The sequence below is a fragment of the Oncorhynchus mykiss genome, chromosome 10 (genome assembly GCF_057628025.1).
Source record: "Oncorhynchus mykiss isolate SJ-2025 chromosome 10, ASM5762802v1, whole genome shotgun sequence".
In the NCBI taxonomy this organism is placed as follows: domain Eukaryota; kingdom Metazoa; phylum Chordata; class Actinopteri; order Salmoniformes; family Salmonidae; genus Oncorhynchus; species Oncorhynchus mykiss.
Window position 1 is genome coordinate 62,322,189 of NC_143031.1, and position 13,133 is coordinate 62,335,321.

The window sequence follows — 13,133 nt, forward strand, 5'->3', positions numbered from 1 at the left end:
CTTGATTGTATACAAATGTAAGCAAGGTTTGAAATCAAATTTGATATTTGTTTGTGCTTTGTGCAGTAATTTTTGATTTTAGTTTATTCGGATCCCCATTAGCCGACGTCAATGGCAACAGCTAGTTTTACTGGAGTCCGACACATAACAAAAACTACATTACAGACAAAATACTTGAAAATGTACATTCATTTAAAATAGTAACATCTAATGTGCATCTATCAGTTACATATACATGTCAGTACATACACACAAAAGGTAGGTCACATGGGGGAGAGGCATTGTGTCATGAGGTTTTGCTTTATTTGTTTTTTGAAACCAGCTTTGCTCTTCAATCCTTGCGCTAATGAGATGGAAGGGAGTTCCATACATTCATGGCTCTGTATAATACTGTTCGATTCCTTGAATTTGTTCTGGACCTGGGGACTGTGAAAAGACCCCTGGTGGCATGTCTGGTAGGGTAAGTGTATGTGACAGAGCTGTGTGTAAGTTGACGATGCTAACAATTTGGAATTTCCAACATATGTTTCTTATAAAAACAAGAAGTGATGCAGTCAGTTTGTCCTCAACTCTTAGCCAAGAGAGACTGGCATGCCTCGTATAAATACTAGCCCTCTGATTACAATGAAGAGCAAAACGTGCCACACTATTCTGGGCCAGCTACTAGATCCGTCCTTGCAGCACTTGACCATATGACTAGACAATAATCAAGATAAGATAAAACTAGAGCCTGCAGGACTTGCTTTGTGGAGTGTGGTGTCTTAAACGCAGAGCATCTCTTTATTACAAACAAACCTCTCCCTATCTTTACAACCATTGAATCAATATGTTTTTACCATGAGCTAACATCAAGTCATTTCATCTCCGCAAATTTGCTCAACAGCCACACCATTCATTACCAGATTCAACTGAAGTCTTGAATTTAGGGAATGATTTGAACCCAATATCATGCTCTTAGTTTTAGAGATGATTAGGACCAGATCATTACCGGCCACCCATTCTAGAAATGTACAATCTAGAGATGATGTGTAATTATTGTTCTGGCCCTCAACCATCCACTCAAAACAAAATGGCCCGCTGCTGAATCGAGTTGATGATTAAAGACGTACTCAGCTTTTGAACTGTTTGTGGATGTAGGTGAACGTGACACATGACTTATTCTGCCTTAAAGCTGGTTATTGATACTCTAAGTGAATGTGATAAGGGACATACTCGGCCTTTGCCCTGGCTCTGGATCTGAGACACTGAATATGACAAGGGACGTACTGTGCCTTTAAAGGCCCAATGTAGACGTTTTCATCTCAATATCAAATCATTGCTGGATAACATTACTGTAATAGTTTCCATTAAAATGGTAAAAACAAATATATATTTTTCACATTTATATTTAGCAAAAAAACAATTGCACAGGCAAGAATTTTGCTAGGACTGTCTGGGAGTGGTCTGAGTGAGGGACCTAATTGGAGGGGCCTAATGGGAGGGAGATGTAACCTGAAAACTAGCTGTTATTGGCAGAGAGGTTTGGAACGCTCTGTTATTGGTCTATTAACTTATATCGGCTGGTGATGTCACCAGGCAGGCTATAAATCCCCCCATGCAACACCTGTTGATTTAGAAGGTCCTGTGTAGATTGTATTTAAAACCAGAAACCATCAGGAAATAACACTGATCAAATTCTTTCACACTTTTACTATGTTAGCAAAGACAGTAGAGTATGAAGATAGGCAGAAACTGCTTCTCCAATAGAGATCCCCGGTCACACTTGTAAGCGATGTCATGGTGACGTTGGCTAGCTAATCTCATGCACAGTGTCGAAGCATGTCATCAGGTCTACCGGTCGTTTCGCCCCGAACTGCGCCTTTGGAGGCCGTCAAATCAAAGGCAGCCCTTCGATATGAAGTTGTTTTTGACAAACCACTGCGCCACCTGGGAGGCCCTATGTCTAAAGTATTTTAACATGTTATTAATCCAACCTCGTGAAAGTGACAAATTAACATGTTTTCAATTGTCAAAAACAACTTCATATCGAAGTTTTGACGGCCTCCAAAGGCGCAGTTCGGCGCGAAACGACCGGTAGACCTGATGACATGCTTCGACACTGTGCATGAGATTAGCTAGCCAACGTCAATCACCATGACATCGCCTACAAGTGTGACCGGGGATCTCTATTGGAGAAGCAGTTTCTGCCTATCTTCATACTCTACATTGGTTAGAATCGAGGTTGTGTCTTTAGAGTTAGAGATAATGGACAGGTAGGGAAGAATTGTTCACTTCTCTCATTGACTTTTCAAACCCAAAACCCAGGCCTGGTCTACTTGGTCTGCTTCGCAAGCGTTTTGGAAGTCTCTGGGTTTGAAATTTTGACTTCACATGGGTGAGGACAGGGTTCCTGGATTCACATATTTGCATTTGTTTTCTAAAATAATTATTTGTGTTTGATTCAGCCTAATGTGCATTGATTGTATTTTACACACATTTTTGGACAATATCACTTAACACTGTCTGCATTATACATGATTGATTGATCCAAAGGGCAATATTTATACGTCATTGATGTTCCCTGTCACCCCTCCTTCGATATCCATCCACACTGGCAGGTTGTCTTTTAGGGACGATCAAAGATCCTTTTCACCAGGGCCTGGTCGTGCCACTGGTATGACGGCATCACATGAGATGGCATCTTCTCCCCTCCAGATAGAATGCAGTTGACACAAGCAAAGTTAGGACATTCTGGCAGAGTTGGCTGTAGCTCCTGTTGGTTGTCTTTTAATTAAGAGGGAGGTAGCATGAGAAAGTGGCTTAGACAATGCGTACGCGGCTTGGTTTCCCAGGGAGCACGGTAGGCCTACTTAGACCAATGGGATGAGGGACACCTGCTTACTCTAGAGATGCACATTGTGTGAAATATGTACCTAAAGCACATTATATTTTAGCATTTCTCTGATGCCTCCAAAGCATGTGTTAGGGTTCGTTCCTTCCGTCCTTGTTGATCCTTATTGGCTCATTGGTGAAATTAGCATTATGACATATTTAATTAAATCATTCAAAAATCTGTATTAATGCAATTACAGACAGAAGTTGACAATCAGGAACATAGTACGCATGTTTCCGAGTAAGTTCTGCATCAAACAAAAAGTCTCAAGTTGTTTTGTTACACGCTCAGTCTAGCCTGGTGATGTCACTACCTACGTCATTACCTTTTTAGTCCTGAGACCAAAACCCTGCCTACCAAGCTATTTAAACAATGGCTTTTAGTGGTATCGAAAACTTAGCAGTAAAACGTCCACTCCCCAAAGTTGATTTATTGTGGAATGTTTAACTAGTCTTATCTCCTCCACTCCCCTGCAGAGCTCCTTCTCCACAGTCACACATTCTCAGAGGGGCCACTTTATAAGAAAGAGAGAGAGAACTAAAAAAACAATTGTGGAATACTGTTAATCTGTAGTCTAGGACCCTATAAATGCAAGGAGGGAGGGATCTTATAACCCCTTCTATTAATACAACATAAGAATAATCAATTATTCTAATACATCAAACATTTTGGTACAACCCTTTTCATGACCCCTAGGTGAACCTGACACATGTTGACTGATGATGGTACTGTGCACCGCAAAGGGGGAATTTGTAGTTTAGACATCCCTTTTTCTATGAATACAGAATTACCAACTCAATAAGCAGTAATGACCCAACGTTGCCACAATTTAGGGATTTACGTCCTGTACAGGTCCAGAACGATGCACCTATTTGATTGTATTTTAACCCAAGCTCAAGATCACAGTCTGGGCATCACATAGGACCATAACTGTATTACCATTATTGCTCTTTGTTTTTGTTGTCAATTGTCTGTCAGTGTTGTTTTATCTGTTGTTGTTTATGGATGCTGTGTGGGTTGTCTGCCACCAAGTGGCATGTTTTGTCATGTCCTGCATTTATGTTTTATAAACTCCAATAGAATATATGAAAGAGACAAACTCAATAAACAGTAATGATCCAATATTGCCACAATTTAGGGATTGTCAGTTATGATCATGCGTTGCCTTTAACATAAAACAACCTCAATGTTTGTAGGACCTGCATTTCATTAGAAACCACAAGCAGCAGATGCAGGCTTTTAGCATACAGCGAGCACAGGCAATTTCCTACAAACAGTAAAGTAATTCTGCATTTTCTCCTTTCACCCATTGTCTGGCTTGACTTGATAAACTGGTAGTTGGTATATGTCAAAGTGAGTATGTTTAAAGGCACAATATGGGACATTTCTTGCTTCATAATTAATTGTCAAATCTGCCAAGACAGCAATTCCTTTTTCATCCCAATGTGGAATTAGAATTCTGTTGTTGTTGATGTCAGAAAACCTTCCATACACCTGCAATAGGTCCAAACAATTATAATACTCTTGTTTAACTGTTCAACCTTGATTGAATTAAGAAGGTAAAACAATGTATCAGCCATGTGAAGGGTTAATTCTGTTCCAGAGCACAGAGCAGCACTGGGTGGGTAGGAGCATGACAACGTCACTTTGCTAAAGTGAAACTGAAGTTTCTAGATTTTAAAAAGATGAGAGACAGAGGTAAAGATGAGTCCCCTCCTAAACTCGGAAAAGTGCCTTGTGACGTCTGCACTGGGACGAAGCTCAGTGCCATGAAGTCCTGCCTGCTCTGTCTAACCTCTTACTGTGAGACTCACCTGGAGCCTCATCAGATTGCCCCAGCCTTAAAGAGACACAAACTGGTCGACCCTGTGGAGAACCTGGAAGACAGGATCTGTAAAAAGCATGACAGACTCCTGGAGCTGTTCTGTAGGACTGACCAGACTTGTGTGTGTCAGTTCTGCACTGAGGCAGACCACAAGACCCATGACACTGTCCCTATAGAGGAAGCGTGTGGAGAGAGGAAGGCTCACTTGGAGAAAACTGAGACAGAAATGCAGCAGATTATCCAGGAGCGACTGAAGAAGGTTAAAGACATCAAACTCTTAGTAGATCTCAGCAAGAGAGATGCAGAGAGGGAGATAGCAGACAGCATACAGGTCTTCAGTACTCTGGTGCGCTCCATTGAGAAAAGCCAAGCTGAGCTTGTTGAGGTGATTGAGGAGAAGCAGAAAGCAGTAGAGAGGCAGGCTGAAGGGCTCATTAAAGATCTGGAGCAGGAAATCACTGAGCTACAGAGGAGAAGCACTGATCTGAAGCAGCTCTCACACACTGAGGACCACCTCCAACTTCTCCAGAACTTCCCATCACTAGTGTACAAACCTCCACCCACCAAGAACATGTCTGAGATCAGTGTTCACAGTGATCTGTGTGTGGGGACTGTGAGGAGAGCAGTGTCTCAGCTGAAAGAGACACTGAATAAAGAGATGGAGAAGCTGCCTGAGGTCAAACTGAAGAGGATTCAGCAGTATGCAGTGGATGTGACTCTGGACCCTGATACAGCACATCACAAACTCATCCTGTCTGAAGATAGGAAACAAGTAAGACGTGGAGACATACCACATAATCTTTCTGACAATCCAAAAAGGTTTGATCGTTTTGCCATTGTCCTTGGAAAGGATGGCTTCTCCTCAGGTAGATTTTACTATGAGGTGACAGTTAACGGTAAGACTAGGTGGACTTTAGGAGGGGCCAGAGAGTCCATAGACAGGAAGGGGTCTGTATCACCTAGCCCTGAATATGGACTCTGGACTGTGGTCTTAATGGATGGGAATCAATACACAGCCTGTGCCTCCCCCCAAGTCATCCTGTCCTCGAGAGAGAAGCCCCAGAAGGTGGGGTTGTTTGTGGACTATGAGGAGGGTCAGGTCTCCTTTTATGATGTGGAGGCCAGGTCTCATATCTACTCTTTCACTGGCTGCACCTTTAAAGATAAACTCTTTCCCTTCTTCATCCCCAGTAATAATGATGATGGAAAAAACTCAGCTCCTCTCATCATCTCTCCTGTCAATCACACAGGCTGATAAAACAATGGAGAGAGAGTCATTTTTCAGGTATTGCCCTAAATTGTCATTTGTGTTGAAAAATGTTTTGAGCTTGTAATGTACCATAATGCATCTTTGAACATTTATACAAAGGTATACTTAATGAATACAACACAGCTTTAGTGTCACCCTGTCTCAAAAACAGATTTTTTCCCCCGCTTGGAACTATTGGAAATGAAGCTTTTTCTCCTGACTGCATGTAGTTGAATGTGAGAAAGTACTTGCCTTTGAGCTGGTTTTTGGTTTGTGACAGTGAATGTAATAGAGGACGTACTTTTCCTTTGAGCTGGTTGTGGATGTAGGTGAGGATGAGGCCAGGGATCTCCACCAGGGGGATGATGAAGGAGTCTTTGGCCACGTTGCCCAGGTTTTAGTGGGACAGTTGCATCATAGAGGATGGGGTCAGGGCCAGCTGAGATGTATTCCTGATGTCCACCACAGGGTACAGGTAAAGAGGAGTTTGAAATAGTATAAGTGGTACACTACAGACCTGGGTTCAAATAGTATTTGTTTTCTTTCACATACTTTTGCCGTTTGATTGAGCTGGTATGGAGTGCCAGATGGGCAGGGTTTGTACTTTAGGGACTATTCCATTGGTTCAACCGCATCAGGCGAGATCAATGAAGTCCACTGCATAAACATGTTATACAACATATTCTGGGTTGAACTCTGCTTTCATTTATGAATAAATATACACTTCTAGGCAATTCCTTTTTCTACAGAGTATTAAAACTCAAGCCATCATTTTGGGATTGTCAGTTAATGATCATCCATTGCCTTTGACATAAGACAAACTAAGCAATTGCTGGACCTGCATTTAATATGTTCAACTGCTATAAACATTTCATCATCAGAGTAAATGCCTCTTTCATATTTGATCCAGTGTAGTAATGAGTAAAATGATCCTGTTAACAGGCGAGGGAGAACACCTTTTCACAAGTCACTAACTTTCAAAACATGTCCATGTAAGAACTTTTCTGTTATGCTAGTCAGTTGTATTTCTCAAAATTGTATTAGATGTACAAATGCAAGACAAGAAGTGACCATGATCATCATTCCCACAACCCCAAAAGTCATTTGAGATACAAAACACTTGTAGTGTATCGTAGTGGTGGTTACAAAATAACAGTGGTGACATGGAATGCATTTGAATATTCTCTCACAATACTTTGACCCAGAAGAGGCTTAACTAAAAAACATTGCACCAAACTACACTAACAATATTCTTGACAAATGTACTTATGTCACATAAAATATTTGTTACAAAAAGGCATTGTGCTTAAAAAAAAAACTGTGTGCCATAAATTAATAAACAGGTTATCAAAAAATATTGTAGTCTCTGGGACTGTAGTGATATCATGTTAAACCTATTGCACATGGATTCAAGAAAACCTCTGCAATGCCTTTGGTTTCTGTCTTCAGGTTTGGTTTTTCAAGTGGTTCTCCATGAGTCTACAACAATAAACAAATGGAGTGTTAATCTTTACTATTGTCTTCATCAGCACCATCATTTTGGGTGTATGACTCTAGATTATGGAGGTAAATGAATGTATTCTCTGTTGGAAAAGTTTTGTTAACTCACCATGGACTTCATCTCAGCACAGACTCCATCTGCATCGGACCGATCCCGTCCTGCCATATTCTTACTGTTCTCGACACACTCCGAAAGAGAGAGATAGAGAGAGAGAGAAAGAAAAGATAACGTGAAAAGCCTGTTGGGTGATGAGATAACAATGTGAGCGCTGTTTAAAATGTGCAAAAACCGCTATTCGCCATACATAAATGGATTGGTACTCTGCAAAACACCAGTCTCAACGTCAACAGTGAAGAGGTGACTCCGGGATGCTGGCCTTCTAGGCAGAGTTGCAAAGAAAAAGACATATCTCAAACTGGCCAATAGAAAATATAAAAAAATAACACTGGACAGAGGAACTCTGCCTAGAAGGCCAGTATCTCGGAGTCGCCAGTTGAGGACTTGTGAAGTGTCTGTTTCTCAAACTAGACACTCTAAAGTACTTGTTCTCTTGCTCAGTTGTGCACCGGGGCCTCCAACTCCTCTTTCCATTCAGGTTAGAGCCAGTTTAATCTGTTCTGTGAAGGGAGTAGTACACACTGTTACAATGAGATCTTCAGTTTCTTGGCAATTTCTCGCATGGAATAGCCTTCATTTCTCAGAACAAGAACAGACTGACGAGTTTCAGAAGAAAGGTCTTTGTTTCTGGCCCTTTTGAGCCTGTAATCGAACCCACAAATGCTTATTCTCCAGATACTCAACTAGTCTCAAGAAGGCCAGTTTTACTGCTTCTTTAATCAGGACAACAGTTTTCAGCTGTGCTAACATAATTGCAAAAGGGTTTTCTAATGATCAATTTGCCTTTTAAAATTGTAAACTTGGAATAGCTAACACAACATGCCATTGGAACACAAGAGTGATGGTTGCTGATAATGGGCCTGTGTATGCCTATGTAGATATTCCATTTAAAACATCTGCCTTTTCCATCTACAATAGTCATTTACAACATTAACAATGTCTACACTGTATTTCTGCTCCAGTTGATGTTATTTTAATGACAAAAATGTGCTTTTCTTTCAAGAACAAGGACATTTCTAAGTGACCTCAAACCTTTGAACGGTAGTGTATATAAGGCTGCGTCACGATTTTCCACCCTTCCTCAAAGTGAGCACAACATTAATTTAACAATAGTGGAAACTCCCTCTAGAAAATGATTACACCAATCCATTGCTTTTAAGTCCATGACAGGTGGAGAATCGGGACGCACCTATAGCCTCCCATTCAGCCTCGCCTCCCTTCCCCTCACCATCAGGGACTTGTCCATGTAGAACTCTCGGCCGGGGCTGCTGTCGTTGTGCTTTGTGTCCATGGCGAAGCAGAGGAAGAGCATGTCAACCACAGTCTCAAAGATAGACAGGAAGCAGTGGGTCACCAGCCAGGGGAACAGGCAGACGATGAGCAGGGGCAGCACCCACACCATGTTGTCCCGCTGGTAGTTGAGCGCCAACACACCGGCGAACACCGTGCAGGAGACGGTCAGTACCTGGATACACACATACGAAGGAAAAGACGGAGAGAAAGGGGGGTGGGAAAGGGAAAAAAGAGGAAAGAGAAAGAGACAAAGAGAGAGAAAAAATAGAGAGACTGATAGATTGAATAGTAATATTATGCTTGTAAAATACACACAGATGACAAACTGACAATAAACAATTACAAAATGGCGCAGTGTGGTGGAAATTACCACCAGGGATTCAAATTCAAACTTAAATGAATCATTCTTTATTATCAGCAAGGTGTAGAGGTTCCAACAAACTCTCATGTCAGGTCCGTTTTGGAGAAGCTGACAGCATCACTGATACGACAAGGCGGAGAAGTGCCTTTTCTTCCAGCAGCCGGACTCGTTCCTGGGATATCGGATATCCATCGCGGGAGTGGAGATGGAAGAGCAGATAGTCAGTGCAGTACGGTCGTGGCCTGTTCCATCCAACACAAAGGTGGTGCAGCGCTTCCTAGGTTTTCTGTTTCAGGCACTTCATTAGGGGTCTTCAGCACAGTGGTAGCCCCTCTCACCTCCCTCCTGAAGAGAGGTCCTCAACAGCTTCTCTGGACTGAGGAGGCTTTTGAAGCCTTCCGTGCGCTCAAGGAACGTTTTACGAACGCACCTGTTCTGGCTCATCCTGACCCGCCTCTGCCATTCATCGTAGAAGTGGATGCCTCCGAGGTTGGAGTAGAGGCTGTTCTCTCCCAACGCACTGGATCGCCACCTAAACTCCAACCGTGCGCCTTCTACTCACGGAAGCTCTCTCCCACGGAGCAGAATTACGTTGTGGTAGATTGTGAGTTGCTAGCCGTCAAGAAGGCGCTGAAAACATGGCGGCACTGGCTGGATTCATTCCTGGTTTGGACAGACCACCGGAACCTAGAGTATATACGAGCAGCGAAGAGGCTGAACCCGCTTCAGGCCAGGTGAGCCCTATTCTTCACCAGGTTTGACTTTACCCTTTCCTACTGGCCGGGACCTACAAACAGGTTGTCTCAGGTTGATGACCCAGAGGTTTGGAGGGAGAAAGTGACACCCATTATTCCCCTGTCCCTCATTGTGGCTCCTGTCGTGTTCTTATGTGGACATGGACATCCATCGAGCCCTGCGACAGGAGCCCTCAACTGCCCACTGTACTGAGGGGCGTGCCCTCTGATGTGCGAGACCGTCTCTTCGTCTGGGCACACACACCATCTGTATTGGGGCACCCGGGTATAGCCGTACTATCGTCTGTCTCTCTACCAACTACTGGTGGCCCACCATGGCCCAGGATGTCCGGGTTTATGTCTCTTCCTGTTCCACCTGCGCACACAGCAAGACATCTAGACACCTCCCTTATGGCAAACTTATGGCAAAGGCTCTCTTCTCTCACGTCTTCCGGCACTATGGGATCCCGGAGTACATGTGTGACTGTGGTTCTCAGTTCACTTCCCGTGTCTGGAAGACCTTCATGGAACGACTGGGGGTCACGGTCAGCCTCACCTCTGGAAACCATCCCCAATCAAATGGGCAGGTGAAAAGGCTAAATCAGGAAATGGGTAGGTGCCTTCGTAGTTACTATCTAGAAGAAAAAGAAACGCACACCTACAGTGGGGCAAAAAAGTATTTAGTCAGCCACCAATTGTGCAAGTTCTCTCACTTAAAAAGATGAGAGAGGCCTGTAAATTTCATCATAGGTACAAAATGAGAAAAAAAATCCAGAAAATCACATTGTAGGATTTTTAATGAATTTATTTGCAAATTATGGTGGAAAATAAGTATTTGGTCACCTACAAACAAGCAAGATTTCTGGCTCTCACAGACCTGTAACTTCTTCTTTAAGAGGCTCCTCTGTCCTCCACTCGTTACCTGTATTAATGGCACCTGTTTGAACTTGTTATCAGTATAAAAGACACCTGTCCACAACCTCAAACAGTCACACTCCAAACTCCACTATGGCCAAGACCAAAGAGCTGTCAAAGGACACCAGAAACAAAATTGTAGACCTGCACCAGGCTGGGAAGACTGAATCTGAAATAGGTAAGCAGCTTGGTTTGAAGAAATCTACTGTGGGAGCAATTATTAGGAAATGGAAGACATACAAGACCACTGATAATCTCAATCGATCTGGGGCTCCACGCAAGATCTCACCCTGTGGGGTCAAAATGATCACAAGAACGGTGTGCAAAAATCCCAGAACCACACGGGGGGACCTAGTGAATGACCTGCAGAGAGCTGGGACCAAAGTAACAAAGCCTACCATCAGTAACACACTACGCCGCCAGGGACTCAAATCCTGCAGTGCCAGACGTGTCCCCCTGCTTAAGCCAGTACATGTCCAGGCCCGTCTGAAGTTGCTAGAGAGCATTTGGATGATCCAGAAGAAGATTGGGAGAATGTCATATGGTCAGATGAAACAAAAATATAACTTTTTGGTAAAAACTCAACTCGTAGTGTTTGGAGGACAAAGAATGCTGAGTTGCATCCAAAGAACACCATACCTACTGTGAAGCATGGGGATTTCAAGGTCCTGGAGTGGCTTAGCCAGTCTCCAGATCTCAACCCCATAGAAAATCTTTGGACGGAGTTGAAAGTCCGTGTTGCCCAGCAACAGCCCCAAAACATCACTGCTCTAGAGGTGATCTGCATGTAGGAATGGGCCAAAATACCAGCAACAGTGTGTGAAAACCTTGTGAAGACTTATAGAAAACATTTGACCTCTGTCATTGCCAACAAAGGGTATATAACAAAGTATTGAGATAAACTTTTGTTATTGACCAAATACTTATTTTCCACCATAATTTGCAAATAAATGTATTCAAAACCCTACAATGTGATTTTCTGGATTTTTTTTTCTCATTTTGTCTGTCATAGTTGAAGTGTACCTATGATGAAAATTACAGGCCTCTCTCATATTTTTAAGTGGGAGAACTTGCACAATTGGTGGCTGACTAAATACTTTTTTGCCCCACTGTATATAGGCGAGGTGCTGGCCAGCGGAGCAGAAAACCCGAAAACAAAAGAGAGCCGCACACTCTAGGAGCTCAGATGCAAAAATGTAATTACCAACGTTTCGACAGCCAAGCTGTCCTCATCAGGGTTTATACATACACTGCTCAAAAAAATAAAGGGAACACTTAAACAACACAGTGTAACTCCAAGTCAATCACACTTCTGTGAAATCAAACTTTCCACTTAGGAAGCTACATTGATTGACAATACATTTTACATGCTGTTGTGCAAATGGAATAGACCACAGGTGGAAATTATAGGCAATTAGCAAGACACCCCCAATAAAGGAGTGGTTATGCAGGGGGTGACCACAGACCATTTCTCAGTTCCTATGCTTCCTGGCTGATGTTTTGGTCACTTTTGAATGCTGGCGGTGCTTTCACTCTAGTGGTAGCATGAGACGGAGTCTACAACCCACACAAGTGGCTCAGGTAGTGCAGCTCATCCAGGATGGGACATCAATGCGAGCTGTGGCAAGAAGGTTTGCTGTGTCTGTCAGCGTAGTGTCCAGAGCATGGAGGCGCTACCAGGAGACAGGCCAGTACATCAGGAGACGGGGAGGAGGCCGTAGGAGAGCAACAACCCAGCAGCAGGACCGCTACCTCCGCATTTGTGCAAGGAGGAGCAGGAGGAGCACTGCCAGAGCCCTGCAAAATGACCTCCAGCAGGCCACAAATGTGCATGTGTCTGCTCAAACGGTCAGAAACAGAATCCATGAGGGTGGTATAAGGGCCCGACGTCCACAGGTGGGGGTTGTGCTTACAGCCCAACACCGTGCAGGACGTTTGGCATTTGCCAGAGAACACCAAGATTGGCAAATTCGCCACTGGTGCCCTGTGCTCTTCACAGATGAAAGCAGGTTCACACTGAGCACGTGACAGACGTGACAGAGTCTGGAGACGCCGTGGAGAACGTTCTGCTGCCTGCAACATCTTCCAGCATGACCGGTTTGGCGGTGGGTCAGTCATGGTGTGGGGTGGCATTTCTTTGGGGGGCCGCACATGACGTTGATGCAAAGAGTCAATATTTGCAGTGTTGACCCTTCTTTTTCAAGACCTCTGCAATCCACCCTGGCATGCTGTCAATTAACTTCTGGGCCACATCCTGACTGATGGC

General features: G+C 43.5%; 1 protein-coding gene across 1 annotated transcript; it reads left to right on the forward strand.

Annotated features, from left to right (window-relative positions):
• Positions 1-4,545: 4,545 nt before the first annotated feature.
• On the forward strand, positions 4,546-6,680 carry LOC110534426 (zinc finger protein RFP). Its single transcript, XM_036933546.2, has one exon. It carries the CDS (start codon positions 4,558-4,560, stop codon positions 5,950-5,952), a length of 1,395 nt encoding a protein of 464 aa, XP_036789441.2. The 5' UTR covers positions 4,546-4,557; the 3' UTR covers positions 5,953-6,680.
• The last annotated feature ends 6,453 nt before the right edge of the window (positions 6,681-13,133 follow it).